This window comes from Haliaeetus leucocephalus, unplaced genomic scaffold, assembly GCF_000737465.1.
Source record: "Haliaeetus leucocephalus isolate CR32 unplaced genomic scaffold, Haliaeetus_leucocephalus-4.0 Scaffold517, whole genome shotgun sequence".
Classification (NCBI taxonomy): domain Eukaryota; kingdom Metazoa; phylum Chordata; class Aves; order Accipitriformes; family Accipitridae; genus Haliaeetus; species Haliaeetus leucocephalus.
In genome coordinates, this window is record NW_010972953.1 from 2,094,735 (window position 1) to 2,121,810 (window position 27,076).

At 41.2% G+C, this 27,076-nt stretch overlaps 1 protein-coding gene across 1 annotated transcript in view; it reads left to right on the forward strand.

Moving 5' to 3' along the window:
* CSMD2 (CUB and Sushi multiple domains 2) overlaps nt 1–27,076 on the forward strand; it is a 307,074-nt gene that overhangs the window by 14,085 nt on the left and 265,913 nt on the right. The window contains exon 2 of the mRNA XM_010576319.1: nt 15,968–16,184. Coding sequence (XP_010574621.1) covers nt 15,968–16,184 — 217 coding nt within the window. The remainder of the gene's footprint in view (nt 1–15,967; nt 16,185–27,076) is intronic.

A 27,076-nucleotide genomic window follows, 5' to 3' on the forward strand; every position in this document is an offset into this window, starting at 1 on the left:
ATATTGGGGCAACTGAAAAGCCGTGAAGGGAAGTCACAGGAAAACCCAGTGAGGCTGTTACGCTAGAGACAGCATGGGAAGAATATGCATTAATTGGTTAATGCTTGTGAAGTGCTTTGAAGATGGAAATAGCTATATAAGTGCTTGGTATTATTATTATGCTGACAATGGCTATGTAGAAGAGTCGTGGCGCTAAGGGAGCAGTCAAAATTGATTAAGAGACAATTTTGAAAGAGAAAGTTTTGAAGGGAGAAAATTACATCCCTTGAGAAGAGGCCATTCTGGCTGAATATTGGGATAACTGTGTTACTTCTCTGAGCTGAGCAAATGATTTCAAGTAATGGATGGTCTGCACAAGATTCCCAGTTTCATCAGGAATTATGCAGCTGTGAACTTTTGCAGATAATTACTGTTCTTTAGGTTGTTAGTGGCTGCTGGTGAGGGGTGGAATTGTTGCAAGCATTAGGAAGCCCAGTAGTTTAGACTTGTTTGGGGTGTGGAGGTCACATAGTATTTAGTTTGAAACTGAACTTGTGAAATCTAGCTCTACTAGGAGCAGTCAGAAAACTGTGGAGTTTCTGGATTGTTAATCGGAAAAAGCTTTAGGATATGTGTAGGCAACCCCAGTGGACTTTTCAGGAGAGATGAGAAGGAGTTGACACAACTTCTTACAAGGTGTTGAGGAACCTTCATTGGAATGATTAGAATGGTCTGTCCTTTGCATAGGAGGAGTTCAGACTGAAATGTGTTGAGGTTGGCAGAGGGATGATCAGAGAATGGAGGGTGTATCTTAGAAGAGTGAAAGCACATGGTTTATTTAGCCTGGCAAACAGGGTTGCAAGGGGATCTAATCATTCTCTATAAATACATCAAGGCCAGGTAAAAACAAAGCAGGGAAGGAGGACTGTTTCAGCTAACAGAAAATGTTGGTATGAAAACAAATATGTGTAAACTGGTCATGAATTAATTTTTAGCTTGGAAATTAGGATAATGTTTGTAACTAAAGCAGTGAGGCTCTAATGCAAATATTCCAGTGTGAAGTACAGGACAGAAAAGCTAACATATTTATAAATGGGATTATATAGTGTGATTGTCAAGCCTGGAAGGAGACAGTATGTAATAACCAGGAATTCTTTAGCTTTAACTGTTTATCTCTCTGTGTGTGTATAGATACACATGAACACACATCCATATATATGCGTTGTAGTCCAATTTCTAGTCACTTTCTGTATCTCTGCATTTTTCTAACTGATGACTATAATAGTGAATGCGATTATCGAAAACAAACTCAAGAAACTTGAACTGGCAAAGAACATTCAAAATTTTATTTGCTGGAAACTTTGAGCACAGGCCTAGCTGTTAATCAGCATGGTTAAAGCTCAGCAAACTTAGAAGTTGGACTCATGAATATTTGCCTTCAGTTGCTGTTTTTGCATCCTGTCCAGCCTGTCTGAACTAGTCATACTGTGATGCTTGTCTCAGTCTCATGTGTGTTCTCTGTCAGACTGCAAGCAGAGTGAGACCATCCTTTCTTACTAAGATTTTTGTACATCCTGTATTTCATGAAATCCCATTTAGTGTGAAAAATTTTAAACTCTGAACACTGATTTTGGTGGTCACAATAGACATTGCTTTAAGTTTCTGCCAGAGAATGTCAATATTAAACGTGTGCTTAATGCACCCGGTAAAACTTTCGGGTACAGAGTAAGACCAGATTAGTGTGCTCCCAATGCAATTCATGGTAAACCGAAGCAGGAATTGTCCAAGGTCGATCAATGGCATGGTGAGGAAGCTGTTAACTGATAAACCGAAGTGTTCAGCTATGCTCTAAGGACAGGATCATTCTTTGAATATAACTTTGCTCATATGTCTTGGTATTTTTGCAGCCTATCTCTGAGGTATGCTAGCATCAGTACTATGTTGAAAGGGGAATAGCAGAAGTGTGTTTGACTTACTGAACAGCATTGGCCATGGCAATGTATACAGTGACTTCTGCATTTATCGTGGCAACTTGCAAGAAATGAGAGTCTAGGGTCTTGTCCCCTCACAGATCTGAGGGGGATTGCAGGTGGTTTTCAGAGGGTTGCATCCCTAATGACTGGATAACAGAGAGGACCTCAAGGTGACTTATGACAGAGCAAGCCAAGTGAGTGTGAAACTACTGATCAGCCGGTTGTTTGATTAATTTTTGTGTTGCTGTAAATGATTGGTCCGAGGAGCATGGTAGTTGCATAAGCCCTTTTATATCTGTTTTGCATGGTAGCTGGGGAAGAAGAGGGCAGAGGCACTGTATGTATGGTTCTGCTTCCATGTGCTGAATGGCAGAAGCCTTGCCTGGTAATGCTGTAGATTGTGCTCTTCCTAGCACAGAAACTTTCTCCTCATTCCAGCAGGTGTTACAAGGATAAACTGTCCTTTTAAGTGGATCTGGCTAATGTACTCTGGAATATTCTGGTTAAGGTCTGTTGCAGGTTAGTGGTGAGCAGCCTGTCAGACAAAGGGATAGACACCATTCCTATCTGATTATTTCTATAAATCCTTGTTCATTTATCTGCTCTTTGTATTTATGACTAATCATGGCTCTAACCTTTATTCTGAGTTTTCAATCACTGCTGCTTAAGAAGCATTCTGTGCTTCTAGTCTTGGAGGTAGCTAATATTGTCATCTAGATAAAATACTTTGATTCCAAGCAGATGGATGAAAGCTGCTCTGTTCCTCTGTCTAGTGCTAGACAGAAGAGGCCACATCCTGTGTCTTGGAGGTATGTGGGAACACTTGCAGCCTCTGGCTTTGCTTAAAATGTTTCAGAGCCCTGTCACTAAGAAGCCCTGGGCCAAAGTTCAGGTCCGAACTGTGTGCATAAGGCTTCTTATTAAGAAGTCGCACCTGCTTGCTTTGGTCTGGGGATGTCACTTCTCTTTCCTTGTGTCTCCTGCTGCCTTTTCTAGACCAGTTTCCTTGGCTTCCTGCAATGCCCAGTATTGAGCAGAAAACCCCAAACAATTGGCGTTGCTGAATACCAAAGGCATGAACGTTGTGAAGGAAGGAAATGAATTGTGACTCTTAGTGAAGCCCCACAGCAGAAAGCTAGTTTGTCTGCAATATTGCCAAACTCTATTAACTGTTGCTTAGCATTCAAAGACATTTCTATGTACATATAAAATCAAGGGTGTGTTGGTTGTTTTTTTTTCTCCCCCCTTTTTTTTTTTAAGGCTGCCCTGTAATGAAGCCACAGTTGAGCTGTTGCATGTGTGCCTTTGCTTAGCAACTGAGCCTAGCAACATCACGGCATCGCAGCGAACCCAGCGATGGGGACGGAGCCGCTCGCTGTCAGGGAGCTGGTTAGAATGGTAATTTGCGATGAAAGATACTGGAGCCTCTTTTCATGAAGGCTTGCAAAGCCTTGTTCTTAATTTCTTGACCTTCAGGCTTCCTTGAATACCTACAGACAGCTTTCTGCCGCTGCCCTGCAAAAATCAGAAGAGCTGAGAGTTGCCTGGTAGCTAAACCTTTATATGGTGTGTGGGGCTTTGAAGCCTTTTTCATTAGTCTTGTAGCCAAAGTCACACTGCCTTGCACTTGGGGTGGGGTAAACTACGTGCATGTGAACAATTCCTGTGACACAGCCAATGCACCATAATTTCAACCGAATCTGAAGCTGCCATGTGGAACACCCTTCTGCAGTAACAGAGGGGCAAGACTTAAAATATGTAACATCTGCACTGGGAAATGGATCTGCTTCTCTTAGAAGCAGCTCTGGGTCAGAAACCTGAGACTATGCTTAGAGCATAGCTGTGGCTGCTTAATTTGTTTTTAAAGCGTTTAAAGCTCGTTCCTTCCTAGGGTATTCGGTTTGGAGGCTTTTTGTTTGATTGGGGTTTTCAAAATCTTAGTGTGTGAGCTATTTCAGCCAAGGTTTCTTAAAGCTCTATTAAGATAAGTTGACAGTAACTTGTGAAGTGCAATGGAAGAAGGAATGTCCTTCATTTTAATGCAAACAAAGGACATGAAGTGCTGCTCGTCACTTTTGTCTTGTGGACAGATGTGCATGTAGTTAGAACAGGGTCTTGAACATGTCTGGATATATATATACACTGGAGTATATATGTATAAGGGAGTCTCTCCCTTGCTGATGGCAGAGTGCATTGTTAGGGCAAGACTCCAGCCTGTTGCCCCACAAAGTTGTGGGTTTTTTTCTCTTGTCACCTGTGAACCAAGTCACCAGGTTTTTTATGCTCTTCTGAGATAGGGTGGTCAGTTCATGCTAAAGAATGCTGACAGGAGGGACAGAAGTGAGGACCTTCTGTAAGCAGGCTTGTCTCTGACATGGATTTGCAGTCAGCAGGCATGTTCACACTGTGTAGCGCAGTAAAGTGTGAGAGATTCTCCTCCCACTGTTGACAGTGCTGCTATTTCCATGTGGCACAGTGCTCTGGAGAGGCCAGCTTGAATCTCTACTGTGTTAGCATCGTGATGTGTTGAGGCTGCAGTCAGGAATGGTGTTCTGGTTACCACTGCCAGGCTAAGACTTCCCTACTGCTAGCAAAGATTGCCCCATTGCAGGCTCAGCAGCTTGGTTGCAGCTCTGGATGTATGTCTTGTTGATATTGTCTGTTGACTGATTCCATGGCACTTTGGTGGCAGTAGCCTAGCATGAGTTACAGGCTAGGTCCTTTAGTCTGGCTCCACATATGCTCCAGATCCTCCAGTATTCTCTGTGAATGGCTATATGGAAGACTTGTATCTAGGTGGAGCTCAGCAATTGAACTTGGTGTGTTCCGTGAGATAAGTGCAGCTCCTTTTCCAGGTGCTTCTTTCAGATTTGAGGAAGTGGAAAACATGCTAGGTCCCCACAGGATTAGAGAGGAGTATCATCATCCTTTTGTAGAGAAAGCACAGCCTGGAGGTCGGGGGGGGGGGGTGGGAGTTGTTCATGATTCTGTTTGTGTTCAATACTAACTGCAAATACTTCAGGTAGCCATACCACAGCCTTTGGATTTACAGGATATTTATTGTATGGGCTAGAATGAGAAGAATCATAGATCTTCAGTTTACATGAGGAGTCTTATTCTTGAGACCTCTACTCTGGTTTCAGGCAAGTACAAATAGATGCCAATGTGGCAAATCTTCACTAGTAACTATGCTGATAAAGCTCAACTCGGCTTAATGCAGGGTGAGCTGTAGTATATTTGGCCTTGCTGACAAGTTTCCTATGCTTTGTTAATTGTTAAAAGGTTCAGGGTTTTCTTTCGTTCTCTCTGTGCTCCATGCATCAACAAACTCTGCTTGCTTGGCTAAACAGATCTCTAGGTCAGTAGAGCGTGGAAACAATCTCTTCTTTTGTAATACAGTCAGAACGGGCAGAGCCCATTTCACTACTTTGACACATGCATGTTTCAGGAGCCTTCCAGATAAAGCAATCAATGTGGTCTTTGTCACTATGTTTTCAAGGAAGATGGTGAAAACTGACATTTGGTGAAAAGATACTGAGGCATTCTGTGTTTTGGTGTAATTTGTAATTTAGTAATTTAAATTCCTCATCAGTATTGGTCAAGCAATGTTTTCTTTGTTATGCATGTTTGAAATATTTTCTAATATTGTATCCATTGCTATCCACTGGATATAGGATGAGGTGGTGTATGAAGCAGTATGCATGCCCATGTCTCTCCAACTAGCTAACTTGAGTTAGTGCAAATAAAATGCAATATTTTTTAAGATCAGTGCTGTAAATAGTCAGGAAAATATATATTCATTCATGTGTCCTGATGAACACAGAATTCTCTAATATTTACTTTGGTATTGCTTACATTAAAAAGAATGCATTACCAGGGATTTTCTAGATGCTTATTAAAACAACTTCAAAGTAATTTTTTAATACCTTCTATTATTAGTCCTTAAGCCTTCCTGCCTCCCCTTCTTAACAGTAAAATATGATGGAATCCATCTTCCTTTCCCCTCACTGTGTGCAAGTCTTTACTCCTAAACACTTCTCCTGTTTTCTAGCTTGCTTTGATTCTGTTTAGATTGTAAGCTTTACAGATGGTAAAGCGGTATATAAATCTGCAGGAGTGATTGAGAAAGATACAGGATGCACCTGGGGAAAGCCAGCATGACACTGTAATGTCTCTTTGATAACCCAACAGGAGTATGTGTTGTGGTATTCTCTACAGAACAGCTCACGTTCTTACCAGCTACACAACAGGTAGTGCCATTTTTGCGTCGTTGCCCTCCCACCCCCGATCACAATCTTTTTATTTAAAAATAATAATAATAAAAAAAATCTGAGGGTCTTGGAAACTGAACTCCCTTCTGTTTCCAGGTTGTTCCAGGGTAGGGATGAAGCAAGCTGGCAGGGGACAGCCTGTGTCAGGTCAGCATGCCATGCTACCTTCCCTCTCTCCCTCTGTTAAGAACAGAGGACTTCAGCCTCAAGGGAAAATCTGGCAGCTGCTATTATGACCAGTGTACTCACTTAGGCAATTTCTAGCTTAACCAAATGAGGCATTACTTTCCAGCAGCTGAAGTCTCTGGCCTCTCAGCATGTCAGGGGACTGCAGTGCAGCTGTAAGACAGGACATATGTGCAGTGTCATGTTCTTGTGATTTCAAGTGTTGTCCTGCAATGGGTTTTGATGTTACCTGAAATTGGATGTTTCCTTTTTTCTCTACAGCATGTCAGAACTCCTTTGACCTTGTTATTGGAAGTATATGCCCTTTCAAGGTTCGTTCATGAAATATAAAACCAAAGTATAATAAATCAGAAAAGACTTTCTTCAAAGAAGGCTAGCTTGGTGTAGAGGAGGGGATGGACCACTGGGGGTGACTGTTGGCATCCCAGCCACATGGATGAGGCAGTGTTCAGCTCGGGCTTGGACTTAGCTGCTGCACTCTGTCCAGTTTTTGACTTTACACTTCAGGACCGATATGGAACAGCTAAGGGGAGTCCAGAACCTCACTAAGGGTTCAGAGACATCATTGAACAAGGATGCATGGAACAAGTTGGGTTTGTTTATTTTATAATAGTGCTTTCCAACAATTTTGGATCTGTTGACCTCAACATTTCCAGTGTTAGGTGCCTTTATTTCTATGTAGGTGCTTTTGTATTTCTAGAGAATTTAAAAGACTGGATATGAGGCTCTTTTCTTGCCTTTCACAGATGTCCACAGGCATTATGAGCTGCAGTTTTTTTGAAAATCGCCTGTCTTGGGAGGAGATGACTGGGGAGAATAAACTGTTCTTTGAGTCCAGTGTAGGTAGGAGAAAATGCTGTGGTCTAAAGTAATAACAAGATGAATCTGGGCCAGATATTAAGGAAGTGGAGAGCTACAATGCTTTTGTCCATTTTTTCCTAATCTGAAATATGTGTCATTTCTAAGATGCGTTGGAAATGTTACTTGATCACAGAACAGTGTGGCAATGCGTGAGGATGGTGCAGTGACAGTTGGAAGTCCCAGACTTCCCTTTCCTCTTCTGTGCAAGTATTTGTAGTTTCCAGCTGTAACATGGTTTGGTTGGAGCTTTTTCTGGGGAAGTCCGAGGTCAGCAATGTGACTAGAAGTCCCAAACATGGAAATATAGGAAATTTGCATAATTTTCCAAGACAAATTTTTTGGTTGGGAGAGGAAGTGAGGTCACCCATGGGAAAAACTAAATACATTACTACAGCATCTTCACTCCACCATCATGTCTTCTGTTCCTCTCTTTTTTTTCTACTTGGGAAGCCCTTAAAATTGAATTGTTATGCTAACGTTGGAACAATGCCTAAATGTAACAGATCTCTGCAATAACAGTGTAAAAGCCTGGGCAGCACTAAAAGGGACAGAAAGTGATGACAGAGTGGGAGTGAAAGACTGTTAGAATGGAAGGGAAGTAATGTGTCTCTCCAGAGAACTGGAGGTGACTAAGTTGGTTTCAGGAATGATATGTTTGATTTGCGGTATCACAGCATTGTGCCATCCTGCTGAAAACTCACATACTGCTTTTGATTTGAGGTGGATGTTATAATTCTTTCTGGATTTGGCAGTAGTGGCATGAGCTGGATTCAGATAAAATGCATGTTCTTTGCCCTTGCATTCTTCAGTTTATCACTTCATGTGTTCAGAGAGAAAAAGGTACTGGCTGAGATGTAAATCATTCCCTTGATGATGTTCTTGGATCCACTGGCTTTTGATTAAAAGTTATAGTTAATGGAATGTCTCTGCATTATTTATTACCCAGGAGGCTTTGATGTAAGACTGTAGGTTAAGTTAAAACTATGAAAAGGTGAATACTTAGGGAAACAAGGCTTAGATTTATGAAGTGTGAAGGTACTTACCCTGTTTGTTCACTTAAATTGTATGAGCAAGAGAGTCAAAGCTAGGCTGTGGGTGAACTACTTACTGTTTGTGATTGCCCATAATGATTTAGAAGACTATGTAAGGAGGCATAATTAGTTGCTGATAAATGATTCAAAACAGTAAACATTGGGAAAAGGAACATTTTTCCTATTTAGGTGGCAGATCAAACAACGTTTAAAAAAATTGGAGTTCTTAAAGGTGAAATCTTCAATACAAGGGATGAGTTTTTAATATGTTCTTTTTGGGGAGAAGGTTGTGAAAAGACCTGTGCAAAGAAGCTGCTGTGAACATTTCACAACCAGTTCCTGACACCCATGTTCTGAGGCTTCTTCAGAATGGGGTTGGTGCCTTCATGCAAAAGGGAGTGTTTAGTAGGGACCCAAGGTGTTGATCTTGTGCTGTGGCATATACCCAGTTGTGTGAGAAGCTGAATGAGTCTTGTGTGGTTTCACATGTGTCATCCCACAAAGAAAGCTGGGGCACTTCTGCACCGAGTTTGGTTGTTTTAGCTGTGTCTCCGTCCTTGAGCTCTACCCTACTCATCACAGTCCCCAGATGCGCTCTCACAGCATGCTGTGAAAACCTATATCAGCATTTGAGTGCTGTTTGAGTTGGGATCTAGTGTCTTGGTTTGAAGAACTTTATGCAATGAAGGTGAATGACTCTGTACAGTAGTGTAAATAGAAAAAAAATGAGAAGTTGCTGATGTACGAGCAGGATTTGCCCCTGGTATTTTAGGGCAGGATGGAATGTGCTGTGTGTCTGCAGGATATGGATTTCAGTTTTCTTGGGGAAAGGTGTTTTTTTATGTTCATCTCTTTCATTGAATAGGCTAGAACAACACAAAATAGAAATATTTGTGCCTAAGTAACAATAACTAAAGAAAATGACAATACCAAAACCTACTGCATTAAGGAGAAGACAGCCATGTATCACCAACAGATGATACTGCTGAGAGCAAGTCAGGGTATATGATTTGGTATTTGTTCCTTTTGAATTGTGCAGTGACCATACATCAGTGTTTGCTAAATTAGATTTCTGCTGAGAAACAAAGTGCATCAACTTATATTTTAGGAAGCACTTCAGAAATAAATTCTGTTTCCCTCTCTCTAAACTATTGCTTCCTTAGATATTAATATGGTGTAAATCAACATAGTTAAAATACTTCCTTGATTTACACAGCCATGGGTCTGGCCTGGTAGGTTTAAGGAATTGAAAGTAGGTGGAAGATGATGTTTTGTACCCATTTCCTTTGCTCTTGTAATATCAGACAAGGCCTTTGTTTGTTACTTAGCTTCTGACAACTTGATGAAGATTTGTAGTGACAGAATTTGAATGTACAAGTTTATCTGAGTCTGTAGAGCTGCTGAAATTCTAGACCAAATGATGAAACCCAGTCCCAGCCAGGGGCTTGAAGGGTACAGCAGCCAAGGCAGCTCACTCCTGTACAGAGGTGTTGCTTATTTGAAGGAAATAACAAAATTCTGTTGCTATGAATGTGCTTGAATGAGTGAGTCTCCTTCTTGGTAAATGTAACCTGGTTTGTTTTGGTCAATGTGCAGTGACCATCATGACTGCCTGTCATGAGACATGGAAGACATGAGAACCAGTTAATGCTATCCACACTGTAGTCATTGGGGGGTGAACTGGTTCTGCACCAGAATGCAGTTAGCCATGTTGCGTTAGAGGCCACTGTAAAGCTGGAGTGACTGACACGCGAACAGTCCCATGCTCATGTGTCTAAACAACTTCAGATATACAGTGTAAATAAACCTCCCACTAGCTTCTGTCTCCAGTCATGTAGCTTGTACTGTCAAAAGAAGTCTTGGTTTTTGAGTGCAAGGGCGTTCTTCCTACCCAACTTATGGCAAGAGGCTGATCGATACCCAGGATGAAGCTTGAGGGGTTTGCAACTTTCCCGCTTAAGCAAGAGACAGCCAGCCACAGTTGTATTCAGCTGATATTTATTTTTTGGTTAAGTGTCCAGTCATGTTAAGTTCTGTGGCATGTGGATTAACTGTGTATTATAAAATGCTGCAGGCAGTCTGTGTTTCTGTTAAAAATGCAGTTCTTCTGTGAGCATATTGCAAAGTAAATATTTCATCATTTTCCTTGTGCATATGAGCCAGAAGTGAGGCTGATTAGTCTGTTTACATTGTTCAAGCAGTATATATTTCACAAAACAAGTATTGTAAGTAGAGACTGATAGAGCTGACTTCTGAGCTCTATCATTGAGCAAATGGTTGTGCCCCCGATAAAGATGTTTTTCTGCAAAGTCCCAAGCCCTCCACAAGTGTGGGGTTTCCTTGGGTTGTGGTTTTTTCCTCCACCTTAGATTGTGATCCCTTTTGGGGAAAGGCTTTGTCCATTGAACAGTTCCAAGTATGATGAAGTGTTGTGGTTTAACCCCAGCCAGCAACTAAGCACCACGCAGCCACTCTATCACTCCCCCTCCACCCCCCTCAGCTGGACAGGGGAGAGAAAATATAACGAAAGGCTCATGAGTCCTGATAAGGACAGGGAGAGATCACTCAATCGATTACTGTCACGGGCAAAAAAGACTCGACTTGGGGAAAATTAACTTAATTTATTGCCAATCAAACCAGAGCAGGGTAATGAGAAATAAAACGAAATCTTAAAACACCTTCCACCCACCCCTCCCTTCTTCACAGGCATAGCTTCACTCCTGAATTCTCTACCTACCCCCACCCAGTGGTGCAGGGGGATGGGGAATGGGGGTTACGGTCAGTTCATCACGGCTCTGCCCTTCTATCCTCTTCAGGGTCAGGACTTTTCACTCTGCCCCCTGGGGTCCCTCCCACAGGAGACAGTTCTCCACGAACTGCCCCAGCATGGGGTCCCTTCCATGGGCTGCAGTCCTTCAGGCACAGACTGCTCCAGCGTGGGTCCCCCACGGGGTCACAAGTCCTGCCAGCAAACCTGCTCTGGCGTGGGCTCCTCTCTCCACGGGGCCACAGGTCCTGCCAGGAGCCTGCTCCAGCACGGGGTTCCCACGGGATCGCAGCCTCCTTTGGGCATCCCCCTGCTCTGGCATGGGGTCCTCCCCGGGCTGCAGGTGGAGATCTGCTCCATCGTGGACCTCCCTGGGCTGCAGGGGGACAGCCTGCCTCACCATGGTCTTCCCCACGGGCTGCAGGGGAATCTCTGCTCTGGCGCCTTCCCCTCCTTCGCTGACCTGGGGGGTCTGCAGAGTTCTTTCTCTTACGTATTCTCACTCCTTTCTCTCACTGCAGTTTCTGTGTCCCAGCAACATTTTTTTCGCTTCTTCAATCTGCTCTCCCAGAGGCACCACCACTGTCGCTGATGGGCTCGGCCTTGGCCAGCAGCGGGTCCGTCTTGGAGCTGGCTGGCATCAGCTCTGTTGGACACGGGGGAAGCTTCCAGCAGCTTCTCACAGAAGCCACCCCTGTAGCCCCCCAGCTACCAAAACCTTGCCATGCAAACACAATGCATAAAGCCTTTGTCCTTGTCTGGAAACTTTAAGTGCTACTGCAATAAAATAACACTGACGCATTCATTAAAAAGATATACTGTCATAATAAACCACTTTCCAGAATTGAAAATAGCAGGTTGCATTGGCAGAGTACAAGTGAGAATTAGCTCCAGTCTCAGACTGGTCATCTCCGTCACAAAATAGGGCATGTGCCCACAAACGCATATCCACTGATGAGTTTCCTGTTGGTGTTACACCTTCAGAAAGTATGAGTCCATGAGTAATAGTATTAGAAGCTGGCATATCTGCATCAATTTTTACACTGCCACACTGAGCCTTCTGGCAGATGACATCTGATCTGTTGGCTTTCTGTATTTACCTGCCTCATTCACTCTTGTAGCTTCTGAATAAGGAGTGGCAAATTGAGAAGGGGGGAAACGCAACCATTCTGGAAGGGTTGTAATTGATTCCTCTGATACCAGGGCTGATGGTTAATCTACAGAGGGTATAAAGGCGGCAGTCCCTGGGTACGGCTTGTCCTGTCATTGCTGCCGTTTCTCGTGGTCACCTGGTGTAGCCCCATCAGAGCTGAGATAAAGGGCAAAGCGGGTGGTTGACTGATCCAGGAGGGAAGGTGCTGCATTCTCATTACTTGAGTATGGTGTGTGGAGGTCCTTCGTGTCAAACTTCTGGGTTGGAGAGAATGCTCCAGAAATTTTACAAGAATGTTGTCCTCTGTCAAATACGAATTCACCTGGAAATTTATAGCACAGACACTGGTGTTGTCCTTTCCTACCTTTCTACTTATTTATGCTCCAGGGCCAAAGGGATGATGAGAATTGTTTTTGCAAGTCTTCTGAGGAGAAATGGAGCGTTTCCTTGTCATGTACTTCAGATTTTAGATAAAGTTTTGTCAGTCAAGCCTGAGCTGAACTAACTTAAACCTCAAAGTGAATTACAGAGTACGCATAAATTCTCTTTGGCTTCCTGGTGACTTTTTCCAGCAGTGTCCAATATAAATGAAGTTCCCTACTATTACGGTTGATGAAGAATATATTGCTTTCCAGTTTGTCAACTTTTGGAAAACTAACTTTTGTTTGCAGTAAGCAATTTTCTTTTAGCTGTGTCCAAAGCACATCTTGGTCAAAATCATGAACACACAAATATTTCAGTAGATTGATTTAATATGTCATAAAACTGTGTCCTATTTTTCTATGATTTGTTTTTTTTCAGCTAGTTTTAAGATTATGTACATTTTTCTGGTCTTTGTTTTAATCGGTAATTATGCAAGGATTTAATGAATTTATACTGATCTTAAAGCTTGTTGCCTTTCATATGACCTTGGACATCTTTGGAACACGGTGTCTCTGACCTTGAATTTATTTTCTGAACTTTATGCAGCATCAGTAGCTTTTATACCATCAGGAAATGGAGAGATACAGGCTCTTTAATTTCCCAATTTCCTTAAATTGTTCTGATGACATTTACTTATGATTAAAATAAAAAATGTGCAGTAGAGACAGATTCAATATCCCCACATTGCCTTTTGAGTGCCAGTCTGGTTGAAGAAAAGAGGATGTGATTGAATTTTAGAGAACTGAAGCTTATGGATCTTTGGCAGTCTCCAAGTTATTAAACCAAACTCGGCCTAATTTCACTCTGTGATAACGGTAATATTCCCAGTCCCATGCAGCTTTCTGGCACCAGGCTAATACATCCTTTCAGTGAACTCTACAAATAAATGGAACTGAAGTGGAGGAGGGAGGTAGATTTCACTCTTGTATGTATTATGTATTGACAGAATGCACTGGGAGGCACATGCCAGGTGCTATAGAAATGCAAAGTGCTTTAGTCTGCCCTTGTTAATGAGTTATGTGCCCAGCTCAGTTTTAGTCCCCGGTGGATTATGGGGCTGTCCTAACTCTCACTGTTATAATAAACGTGATACAAAAAGATTCCCTGGGTAGTAAATATGATTGACCATTTTAGATTCATAAAGGTGTGAACTTCGTCTTGCAGAGAGAAGTTCCACTAAGCATTTTTGCACCAAAGTAGGTCAATCTAATTATAATTGGCTTTAATGAGCACTACTCTGCAGTTCTTTACCTGTAGCTGGTTGACACTCAGAAGTGCAAATGCCATTGCTGCCTTTGAAAAAAGCAATGAGAAATCAAAGAAGTAATTTCTAATCTAATTCATTTCAACTTGAAAGCCTCGGTTATCTACATAAGCAGGGGTAAACAATCCAGCATTGGTAAGAAAAGCCAGAGCAAATGCAGGCAGCAGTGATGAGCAGCTCTGCTGGCCATAGGATAAAGGTGAGATTCTGCTTTTGGTCTCACAACAGTTGCCTTGCAAACTGCCTAGAACTGAGCTTTGGTGTGGAGGAGCTATTCCATTAAAGCCAGTAGGAGTTATACCAGTTTGTTGGGAGTGAAGTTTTTTCTTTGTGCCTCAAAAGGCATTCAGGTAAAGTAGCAGTGAAGAGAGAGGAAAATACTAAGGAGAATTTGTCACTTAGGCTGTTCCCAAAACCTATTTATGTACCTGTTTCCCCAGAGAGAAGAAAATCTCATATAGCCAGAAATTTTACATCATGGCAGTTGATCTTTATCTTTGGGATGGAGTGTTCACAGGTACTGCTTTGGGGAAGGAAAATGGATTTGAGGAAGGTGTTAAGTATTTAGCTAGTGGGTACAGGACTGGGCTTTCATTCTCAGAAGATGTAGCTCTACAGCAGCTCTTTAGGAATACTGATTGGAAGACATTTGCTGTGTGTTGAGTCTGTATGAGGAGTGGAAACCTTTCAGAACTGGGTGAGAGAAAACAGCAGCCTGAGAGGGCTGGGTTTAGTTAACAATTTCTTTCCTATGTACCCCCATCATGTAGGTCTAACGGGGTTATGTAGTGTTACTGGTGATGGCAGCTCTTGGCTCTGGGTCACAGTCCATGTTGCTCTGCAGTGGTACAGTTGTCAGTCTGGGGTACGCAGACTAGAGACCAAGTGGGAACATGCCTTTCTTTACAGCAGTCTGCATGGAAAGGCCTTGTATAAAAACCTTTGGCTCTTCTCCCTGCTAGGAGGTAGTTTCAGGCTAGTGAGCAATGCTTAACTGAAAGAATGTGGATGGGGAAAAAAGAAATGTTATTCTAGGAAGTTGCAAAGATTTGGGGTTTTTCTTTGGGTTTTTTTTATTCCAAATAACTACTCAAGAATGGCTTGTTTGTTAAAGCCTTTGAACTGTGTCCTGCTCTTTCTGGAGTCAGGACAACTTTAATTTCTGAACTTTGCCATTCAGTTTTCATGCAGTCTTATCCAGATAGACTAGTCATTTGGTGACTCAGTTCCTCATTATATATTATGTCCATTACAGTTTTTGGCCTTTCAAGGTAAGGGGTGGTCTGTTTCTCTTTGTCTGCACAGTGGAGCCCTGATCTTCTGTCTCTTATTCAAATGTAACTAATGGTAAAAGAGATGGTCAGCTTTGGCATTGTCATTCTGCTGTTTTGTGGTCTCTGAACCATTCATGCTCTTGGTTAGATTCCTTTTCATTAGAGTTACTATTATTATATTTTATTATTATTGTTGTTGTTAGTATTATATTTAATTTTACTTTCGTTATTAAATCATTCCTATCTTAACCCATGAGTTTTGGGGTTTGGGGTTTTTTTTGTGGTGGTATTTTTTTTTTTTTTTCCAATTCTCCTCCTCCCACTGGGGCAGGGTGAGTGAGCAAGTGGCTGCGTGATGCCAAGTTGCTGGTTGGGGTTAAACCAAGACAGGCGCCCAGCACAGCCAGGCACTCTTGAAACATGTTAAATCCCTAAATGCACAGTGTTTGGTGAATAGTATATTGGACTTTGTTGTGGGCTGTGAAAGGATGTCTGAGTAAGCATCTGTTTCCCAGTTCAGTCAGCAGCTGCTGTAACCCAGCTGTTACTAGCCCATTATGTTTACAGCTAGAGGGAGCAGTGCCCAGGAGATGGGTATCTGGGGTCCAAGCTCCTGCAGGGAGGACAAAGGTGCATCTTTAGGTTTTATCTTTATCTGTTCCCTGGGACCATGAACTGAGAAGAAATTCAGTAGAAAGAATCACATATGATCTGTTTTGATGGTGAAGATATTAAATGTGTACCCTACACCATTTGACTTGTACTTTTGTCTTTTCTCTTGCCAGCCCAGAACTGCAGTCACATTTTGCAGGGCCCAAATGGGACAATACAGAGTCCAGGCTTTCCATACGGATATCCAAATTATGCAAACTGCACGTGGACAATCACTGCTGAGGAGCAGAACAGGATACAGCTTGTTTTCCAGTCCTTTGCATTAGAGGAAGATTTTGATGTATTATCTATCTACGATGGACTGCCTCAGCAGGGGAATCTGAGAACAAGGTACATTGTTCATAACAGTGATGTTTATAAACATGTTCCTATTTCTGCCACTGGGATTAAGTCTAGGTTGGAGGTTTATACTGCAATAAACTGGCAGTGCTTCTTCATGAGCAGTTCTTACAGTTGTTTTGATTTCTTATCTCTGTTAAGATTTGAAATGTTTCTCTGAATGCCTGACAGTAATGATTTATCAAGAGTCATTCTAGACATCCGGAGAAGTTAATTAGAAAATGGAGCAAGAGGAAAGCAGAGTTAATGTGCAGAGGAGCTTCCCTCAATCCAAAGGAGATTCTCTGAGTGGGTCGATGGATAATGGGTTTCAGTTTATTGGTCTGCCAAATGCTTTGTGGGTGCATTTGGGTAATTCCCTAACTTGCAGTCTCTTCACCAGCTGGACAGGGGTGATATTCTGTCACATCTGACTAAACTGTTGGATCTTTAGGGGTAAGGAGTTATTAAATAATACAGTTTAGTATGAAGGCTCTCCATGGATTCTGATCTCTGAGACTCTCGGGTACCATCCTGGTACTAATAAAAAGTTAAATGAGAGGCTGATCTTGAAAAAATAACGCATTGCTGTGGTAGGAAATGTTATATGATGTGTCAGACTTCTGGATTTGAAGGGGTCATGATCTCAGACCTCCAGATCTGAGGCATAGATGAAATCAGCTTGGTGACTTGTGACGTGACTACTGTTGTCTGATGTTGTCTGATTGCAGCTGAAGTCTGACAGTAATATATTCAAAAGTAATAGAAACAGTGGCAGCACTCAGTGTTAGAATCCCTAGAAAGAATGCTGTAGTTGTGGACAGTCCTGGAAATTAATTTTACTTCAAACCACTTTAGGACAGATTCTTTGACCTCAGTGTCTTGTCTAACCCAACTGGAAAATCTGAGTTAAAGAAAGACTGGTGAAAATCACCTCTTTATGTAGATGATTTCAGTTATGCAAATAAATCATATCTTCATCTTGCAACTATGCTTGAGAACGTCTTAATTATGGGACCTCATCATTTAATCAGAAGGTAGCATGGTGCTTTGCTTTGGGTATTATGTAAAGGATGCCTACATCAGGTATAAAATCCTCCTCAGGAAACTTGGTGTGGGGAGTAGTCAATGCTGCTCTTGCCCTGAGAAGCCCCCTGGCAAATTGCTCTGCTCTTCAGCAGTGTCAGATGTTTCCTTTTGCCCTTGATGTTGGTGGGAGGTTCTGCTGAAGAAGCTAAATCTGTGAATGAAATTAATTCAGAATTAGGGTCATGGTGGAGTAAATTAGTAAGACGCTGTAGATGAGTTGCATCCAGGTATTGTTCTGAGCTACTCCTATGCATGACATGATTATAGATAGAAGTAACAGAAAGGACATCTTCCTCCAGTTGACCAGTACAACAGAACTCTGAGATGCAACTTTGATACTGTCCTGATTTGTAGCCCTGCATTGGGGGAAAGTGAGAAGACAAATAAGGTCCTCTGCATTACTGGTGAACTTCATGTGCAACTTGGGTAGATAAGTGTAAGCTGTGGGATGAAACCAGGAGCACAAAGCAATGTGAGAATGTTTCATCTCCAGTGAGATCAAGTGTTCAGGAAATGTTGTGTATTTAGTATAATGGAGGAAGGTGAAATAAATGGGTGGGAAAAAGCTATTGAGGAGGTTTTCTAGAGGTCTGAGAGCATTCACAGAGGACTTATAACAGCAAATGAGATAGAGACTCTTGCATGGTGGATGCTTGCATTCTTCCCCTGGACTTATCTAGAGTAGTGACTCCAAAACCTGGAACTTGCTCCTCTGTGCTGTTTGGTGTCTCGCTTCTTTGTTCAGCTAATTTTTTTTTGTACATCAGTCTCACCTCATTAAACTCTGTAGCTGTTGCCCAACATTGTTTTTTTTCTTTTTTTTTCTTTCTCCCTTTTTTGTTTTTTCCTGTGGCTATCAATTTTGTTTTTTCTCAGACTGCTTTCCAAATGTACTCAATTCATCATCGAAGTTCAGCACTCGAAGATGGATGACCATGCGTCATTCATCAAAGCTCATGCTACCAGGAGGCGGGCCAAAATAAGCTGTAAGCAAGTGTAAAAGAAGGGGGGGGGGAAGAAGCATGTTTCTGTAGAGAAGGTAAATGTGTTGTTCAGTGTGTTCAAGGCTGATCAACAAAATGGTTAACAGAGGACCTGTATCTCTTTGCTTCTTCCACTCTTGAGCTTTTTGTTGAGCATCACTGATGTGTTTCAGTAGGTCATGCCTGCATGACTGGGAAGAGAGAATGATCTTGGTGTTGATGACATTTTCTCGTGCTGAGGGATAGAGAATGGTTAGTTGTCTCAATACCCTGCAGTTCTATTTAAGCCATATATTCCTAAGAGCTTCCTTGGCTTGCTGTGTCAGTGTCATGTCTATGTGCATTTCTGAGAAGGGGTTAATAATTGTGTTTATCATGTGCTGGCAAACACCCTGTTGTCTTGCAATTTAATGCAGTGTGAAAGTTCCCTAATAGAATAAAAGCAGACTTAATCCAATGAGACGTTTTCTAATAAACTGCTTTACTGTATATTAGGGAATTTGCGTTGGGTGTTTGTGATGAGTATGTGAATATTAAATGTGTTTCTTAATTTAGACATCCAGGGCTGTTGTCATCTTTCAGTGCTGTGACTTTGCTTTGTTTGCTAAAATCAGAGCTTGTTTCTGAGTCCTTGCTCCTTCAGCTTCTCTCAAATAATGTGTTTATTCCCAACACCATACACTGGCTTTCAGCAGGGACCACTGTAACAGAATCTTCTTTGAAACCCAAGAACAGTGATGGCTGCAGTTTTGTCTCTACCTTGACTTGAGTAGGAGTGCTATGTGTTTTCATGAGTTCAGATGAGATTAACTTCCCTTTGGTGCTTGTATGTGGCTTTCCGTTTTCTTAAGCAATGTTTGTGCTTGTTACACCAGACCAAACTCTCCCAAATGCTCACTCTTCAAGTTCCTAGCTATTCTGAACTGCCAGTGGGATCAGAGAGATGCATGTGGAGACCTGATCTGAAAACTGCAGTTACTCAAGAACAGTCTTTTTTAAAATTCCCATTGTGCTTTGCTGATTGTGTCATTGTTAAGAAGATGCTCCAATCAGGTTAGTTTCCTGATTGGTTTCCCATTGTGCTGGGCTTAGAAGCTCAGCAGAGACCTGACTAAAATTTGAATAGTTGGAGTTATTTATGGATCTAAGATTGCTATGGGATTTGGGAGACTCTTTGCACCTTTTTGTGTCAGACTGTTGTTACGTGACATAACCAGACAGTAGTTAACCAAAAAGCCGCATGACATCTTCAAGCTTTTTCATCTGCTGCTGATAATTTGCAGGACGCTTCTAATGTAAGAATCTTAAATTAGTTGCTAATTTCCTTATTTGAAGTTTTAGGCTTGCACTCAGATCTAGGAAATACACATTTACAATACATCCAGTCAGTCAGTCATTTCAGATACCTAATTCTGTTTTCCTGAAGGGAGCCATTGAATTTATACTCGAAATAGGACTGGTCAATTTAGAAAATCAGATTTTTTTTTTTCTTCCTTCCAAAGATGTTTAAAACTACTTTGGAAAGCCCAAGGGACAGAATATGCAGTCTTTTTTTACCAGGAGACACTGGTCACTTGCATGCATGCTGAACAGTGCTGGGGTAACTTTTATGATCTTACAACCCATGGGCTTTCCTTCCTGCGTGATGTGGGTAGGTAATTGCTTTGTATTCTGATCTACCTTTCCTGTTCAAAGGAAATGTGTAAATGATACTGAATTTATTCAGCTAAGAAAATGTTTGAGACAGTATATCAAGAAAAATAACTCTTTATTACAGCCAGAACCTCAGTAGTGCAGTTTGCATTTCCACAGAAGTTACTAGGAGGTGTATATTTACATAGCTGTGAGGAACTGTCCCATTCTGATGTCTATGGAGTGCGCAGGGTTAGAGAAAATGTTTGCAAATCATTACTGCAATAGCCTTGTACTTAAAGAAGAAATCTATTCTGCCTTTAGCTCACTGGCACTGAGTGACTTACCTTCTAGCTCATGTCTCAACATTATGCACAGTGTTTTTGGTTAAAGTGGCTGTTGCTTGTTAGAGATACTCATCCTTCTTCCTTGACAAATGACTGAAGAGTTAAGAGGAGGATTGCCATCAATACACTGTGCATGCGGTGAAAAACCATATGATCTCTTTGGCCATATTTATTTGAAAGATTAAGTATTTTGTTTGAACTTAAAATTATGTGATGCTAGTGATAAGAATCGAATTATCTACTGGAGTGACCTATTTACAGATACAACAGGAATACCTGTATCTTGCCTGTTTCTCCTTGATAACCTTTTAATTACTCTTCGAAAAATTGGATTGGGTGACTTGTTCTCTTGATTGGTAATTAAGTACAAAGCTTTTGATCTTAAAAACAATGGAAGGGAGGAGGAGAGGAGGAGACAAAGGGAACAGTGAAGGAGAGAATTCCCCCCATGTGCCATCTGTTCTCACCTGCAGAGATGCAAATTTGGGTTAAAATAACCTGGGGTTCTGGCTTCATGGGTACTGGATTTGCTGGGGTTCAATACTGTTAAAGAAATTCCTGGAGAAATAAAATAGCATTTGCCATCTGGTAATACACAGAACTTGCATTAGGGTTTTGTGTTGAGTCACCTTTGGTCCTGTGACATATTCCTTTGTAGCTGCCTCATGTCTCCAAGGTGACTACAGTTTGTTTTACTAAGGCTAAAGATAAATAAAATGGAGGGCCAGCTATATCCTTTTGTCATCTTTAGTGAACTTCAGAATCCTACCTCCCTTTTCCCCTTAGCAGAGTCTTTTATCACTTCACATTAACTCGGCAGGGGAAAAAAAAAAAACCAACAAAAAAACACTTAAATTTATGTTCTCTGCTTTGTAGAATGAAATACACTTTTTTTTTTCCATGAGAAGATACTTGTTTGAGCTGCTCCAGTGGCATTAGGGCCTTTTGCCAATGGCCCTGCCATTTTGTTCAGGGGAAGCACTGATTTTTTTAAACTTTGTGCAATAATTGATGGAACTAGATCTGAAAGTCCAGGAAAGCTAATGAAGTTAATGCAACTGCATCTAGGGCTGTTCAATTTTGAGAGGCTCTATCCAATTTTTCCATATTTATTAGGAGAGTTTGCATTAGGATGAGTGATAAAAGCCGATGATTAAATCCGGGTGGGAGGTTTTTCCCTGCCACCATGCTGAATACATCAGGCTTAAGAGGAGGCCTGACTCTGATCTTTCGGCAGCCTGTGAAGCAAGGAGATGGAGAGGTAAGGTGATGGAGTAGCTTTGGTCCCGGTTTAAGGGTTAAAGGATTTGGTCTCTCATGACATCGCTTGTTCTGTACAAACACAACTTCTCTGCGGCAAGGCCTGCCATTGTGTTCTGGTCTGTACCATCTCTGGTAAAATAGGATCTTGTTGAAAATCAGAACCTTTTATTCATGGCCAACAAATAAAATACTAATTGGGGAAGTAGTTTCCTGGCTGGTTGTTACTCTACATTTAGTCTGTTGGAGTACAGATTTCTTCTAGGTATGGCTCTCCCCTGCTGTGTTTAGTACAGGGGGTGGTTTATTGTTGGGCCTTAAGGTGTTGCTGTTACTCAAATAATATTTTGTTTTCAAAACTGTTTTTGTTTTCCCTCTAAACTGCTGATTAACCATGTTTATAGGTAAAATCTACTAGCAAACGTTGACAATGACTCTTGCTTCACATTAAGGTATGCTAAGTGTATTAAGCGTAGAAGGATTTTCTGTAATTGGACAACATCTAATAGATTTTAATTAAGACTCTGTACTGGAACAGTCTGCTTTTGATAGATCTGGGAGCACTGAATGCCATTACTGATTGAGGTAGGTTTTAAAAGGGTGAGTTTAGTTTGTGGAAATTCTGGGGAGGATTATGGTGTCCTTAGCCTTCCATGCCCAAGTTGATGCAACTCATGAAAGCCTCCTGTTTTTTGATGTTGAGCTGTGGAGGGAAGGAAGGGGAAACGCCTGTGAAGTGCCCCGCTGTAGGACATCGCTGATGTCTCTGCTGGCCAGTCAAGTCCAATGTGCAGTGCACTGAGACAGCAGACAGGAGTTTTATTGGACTCTACTGTTAACCTCTTGTAGCATAATGTATTACACTTCCCTCCTCAGCTTTTCCTCTTGCAGTTTATCTGCACTGTCTGACAACACAGGGCTTTGCTTTGATAATAGGAAGTAATTGCTGAAGCCTAGCATCATGTATTCTTCTCTAGATTCCTCTAGCTGATGTGTGGTTTTACTTCAGGTGGACTTTTAATACAATGACTGCAAGCCTTTTAGACAACAGAAGTAGAGGATTTTGAAGTCTGAATGTGATCTGATGTATGATCACTGTAGACCCTGCAGTGCCCACATCTACAGTGTTCCAGATAAATTGCATCTGCATGGTGAGATCCCTAATAGCTTTCATGGGGTTGCTCCTTTTCCTTATCAAAGATGGCTAATGATAAAGACAATAACTGCTGGTGCTCTACTAATAACTGTTCTACATAGAGAAAGCTTATCATCTTTTTATGCATATATGTATGTGGTGTTTAAAGTGATAGTCACAGACATTTTTAGTCATCTCGAGTCATTTATTTTAGAGCTGCTTTTATTCTTTTAGCAGGAGTGGCAATTTACAAAACCAGTGGGTGAGCTTTTGGGGTCAGAGCAAGAGAGATTAAATTTTTTTTTTTAGCAGTGGAGGGAGAGAAATTGAACTAACCCATAGCCCTTGCATGGTGCTTCTCATTTTTAGATTACAGTTCTTTGAGAAGGAACAGGTCTACTGTATTGTCATAGGGAGAAAGCAGCACAGGAAAGTTTAGTGAGTTGCCTTAGGCAGCACAGTGAGTTATTAGCTGTTAGTTATTGAACTTGGGTTGCCCAATTGCTGTGTTACTGCAGAACTGTATGGTAAGGTGATTACAGTCTGATCCTGCTTGCGTTAGAACGTGCAAAAAGTCTCTTGACTTTATTAGTACAGAATCAGGTCTTCAAAAATAAGTTCACTTTTAGTCAATAGATACTGACATCAGTTAGCATCAAGATGGCCACTTTCTTCACTGATAATTAGTGTTGGTCTCCCATGAAGAGGTTGCTGTGAGCAGTGCAGCAAAGTGATGGATGTGCAGAGGTGGTGGTAAAAGCAGCGCTGGCAGAGCACTGAGGTGTGCTGGTGATCCCTTACAAAAGCAGAAGTTAGTCCTGCTCTGAGCCCAGGAGCTGCTCTGCTCAGTGGCATTGGGCAAATTACTTATCTCAGTTTTCCCATCTGTAAAATGACATAATGTTTTTTCTTTGCAAGTTAAATTTGTAAAATGCTTAAAAGCCCCCAGCTGGAGGGTCTGTATGCTAGGGTGGGGAAAGAGAGTTGAAGTACAACACAGATAAAGTTCACAGCCATGTCTTTTAATCCACTTTCCTGAAGGGAGGAAAAATGTATGAGCTTTCATGTTGTCTTTTGAATGCAGTGAATCTTAGGGTCAAGAAGTTTTTGTATCGGTAAGGTTTGACCTTGAGAGTTTCTCAGGCAAAGCACCTCTTTAGACAGTGTGTATTTCCCTTTTATCAAAATTAATGAAAGTCTACAGGAGATGATACAATCTTACTAGATCGTTGAAGATACAATGAAATGGTGGAGTGCTATTACTTGCAGTCTCAAATAGAAAATTGACAAATCTTCAGTGCCCATTGACTCTAATTCGTTATGCTCCTGTTGGGTGGTAGAGGGTGGCCGGGCTCCTTTTAGACTATTCAGAATTGGATTTTGGTGTGCTGCAAGAGCAACTGCTGACATCTGGTCCTTTTTCTTAATAAAGAATGTAATTGTCTGTTTGTGATTTCATAGCTGTTTGGAAAACATAAAGGCTTTTGCTGTCCAAAGATGCAGTAATTGTCCTTCCATCTTTAGGGATTTCTATAATATTTAGGCTTACAGCTGATTAAAGCTGCTATAGTGGAATAAAAGGTTTAGGAAGGAGATAAATATTTCCATCTGAAGTGTTCAGTAGCTTATGTTGTCACTGATGCATGTGTAAATTGAGGTGTGAAATGCTGTTCTAGTGTTTTTATATTATATATTTTAGCTATTGAAATTGGGCCCTTTAGCTATCCAGGTGCATGGCAAGACATCCTTTCACTGAAGTTGTTCCTGGTTTATGTGTGGCAAAGGAGGTGTATGGGAACAGAAAGAATTGACTAGCTCCAGGGCAAATAGTAGCTCTGATGCTGCTGGATTCGAACCCAGGGCTTTTCATCTCTAGTGCATTGTGAATTACTGGGCTCCCCTGCTAAACATCAACAGTTAGCAACATCTTTATCCTGTTTCTGCTCAATATTCAGCATTCACACAAAGTGCAAGTGAATAGAGAATTAGATATGACATGAATCAATATTACAGCCTTTTTGGATAAATCTTCATTGGCAGGAACAATGGGATTTGTTTCATTTTTTTATCATACAACATATCATTTAAAAATCAAATTTCTTATTAACCTACTTTTTTGACTGCACCGGTTGTGGAGGACAACTTGCATTGTTTATTTGTTCCGTTTGGGTGCTTCTTTTTAACTCTTAAAGAAAGTAAACTTCTACTGTTTCCTTCTCATCTGTTGCCATTAAATTTTGTTTTATTATGTATTATTGTAAATTAAATCTTAAGGAGTTAGCATAGACATACCTGTTTTGTGGTGGGAAGCGAGAGTGCAGTTTTAGATGGACACCCGCAAGATAGATCTCAGTTGCCTGTCCTGGGATTGTATAGGCAGAACAGCGCTTGCCTGATGCTGCGGCTTAATATTCACTTCGGGGAGGTAAAGATTCTCTCAAGACTGATGGCTAAAGTCTAGTTCAAATCCTATGCGTGAAAAGGGACGCACGGACTTGGCAGATGAGACCTGGATTCACTCTGCATGTCAGCTTTGGCTCTTTACAGTTGTATAGATTTAGCTTCTTCAGATTTAGGTAAACAGGAGGAGCAGGGATGCATGTGTAGTAAGCACATGTAGTAACAAAGCAATAATTAAAGTTTTTGTTTGATTGTGTTGCCTACGACAGTATTTGAAACTAATGGTAGTTTATATCTTCAGTCCCACAGTACCTATTTGCCATAAATCTAATTCTTGGTGCCTTTCATCTGACAATCTCCATATGCTCTCATTGAGGCTTCTGAGCATCCCTGTGAGACTGTTGGGTGGTCAGCATTTTATATGGCGGGGACTGTGGTGCGAAGTAAACTTGGGGTTCAGAGGATTGCTTAAGACCTTTCAGCAAGCTAGTGACGTACCTGAGAGCATAGCCATGGAGTTGCAGCTTCCAGTACTGTGATTTCAGAAGCTGCCTCCCAGATGAACAGGCTCGAATGAGTTAGAAAATGATATTTCTGTTTAGAATGCTTCTGGCCTGAGAACGTCTATGTTTACTCTGCCTTTCTTGCATTTAAAGCTGTTTTGAACATTCATGTCTGTTTAAATGTAAAGTTTAGGTTGTAGGACACTGTTTTTTGCACAGCATGCAGCAGAAGAGTTAATGTTACTAAAGGGCTGGTGTGGATATTGGGGAATTTGCAACACCTCCAGTATGGTAATGCTTTTTTGTTCACCAGTTGCACTACGTTTAGCAATAAGCCTTGTGATTTGCAGGGAGTTCTCAGAACTTATTTTTCCCACTTACTAGGTTTCACACCCCAATGATTTTTTTTTTTCTTTGAAGAAAGCTAGAAATAACCTAAAACTGCCAAGTTTTGAATTGACACTGCTGAGCCTGACTTGGTTTATATCCAAACTTGTCTTTGTTTACACTGAGAGTGTCAGCTCAGAATTGCCAAGAGGTTACTAAAACTTGGTGAACTTCTCTGCTAATTTGTGTTTTTCTTTTTTGGTTTGTAATAACAAGACAGAGGATATAGATGCCAAAGTTTGTCAGATATTTGCTTGCATCTCACTGCTACCTGAGAAAGTATGAGAAAAATGAGCATGGAAGAGACATGATAAAAAAAATAAAACAAATTCAGGTCCAGGGTATTTCTACTTTATTGCATTGTACGGAAAATTAAATTTATTGAAATTTGATGCTTAGTACCTGTTCGCAGTTTGAGCCATGAAGGCCTCATATATTTGAGATGGCTGTGCTGGCTTTAGGCTCTATAAATAAGACTTTTGTAGTGGGACTTGACCCAAACCCCATTTTAAATGAGTGAAGAAATCCATCCAGGCTGGAATTTATGAGCCCTGTGACTGTCCCTAGAGACTGTTAGTTAATGAAACCTTTGTCAGTGTGAGAGGTAAGCAAAGGACTCTTGTGGCTTGATGAGTTATACTTGGCTTGGAGAAGGGAAGAAAGTGCTGGCACATGGGGTTGGGTTGTACGATGTTAGTTTGCGAACTGTTTGCAAAGTGCTAGATTAACTTTCTGGCAAAAATGTAGGTGTAGTATAAGTCGTCATGAGTGAGTTTAAGGGAAGAGAAAGCTTTTTTTTCCCCTAATGCTTGTTACTGTCTTGATAAGAAAAATATATAGTAATGTGTGTTGGAGCCAATGGGTTATATTATTTTAGAAGCAACTTAATTATCAACCAGCTGGGCAGAGAGAATGGTTGGAAAGTAGTATGGAATGAAATGGGACATGTGGTGTTGGTTGGCAGCAAAGTAGCTTGGAGTTGCTTGGTGAAATATGAACAGAGACTATACAAGGAGTTACTGCTGCTTGCAACATGCCTCTGAAGATAATTTGTTCAGGATCTGTTCATAGCTTGACTCAAAAAAAAAAAAAAAGAAAAAAAGAAAAAAAAAAGGCAGCTTGTTTTTTAGCATAAATCATTCCAACAAGCTGAGTAAATCCAAATGTG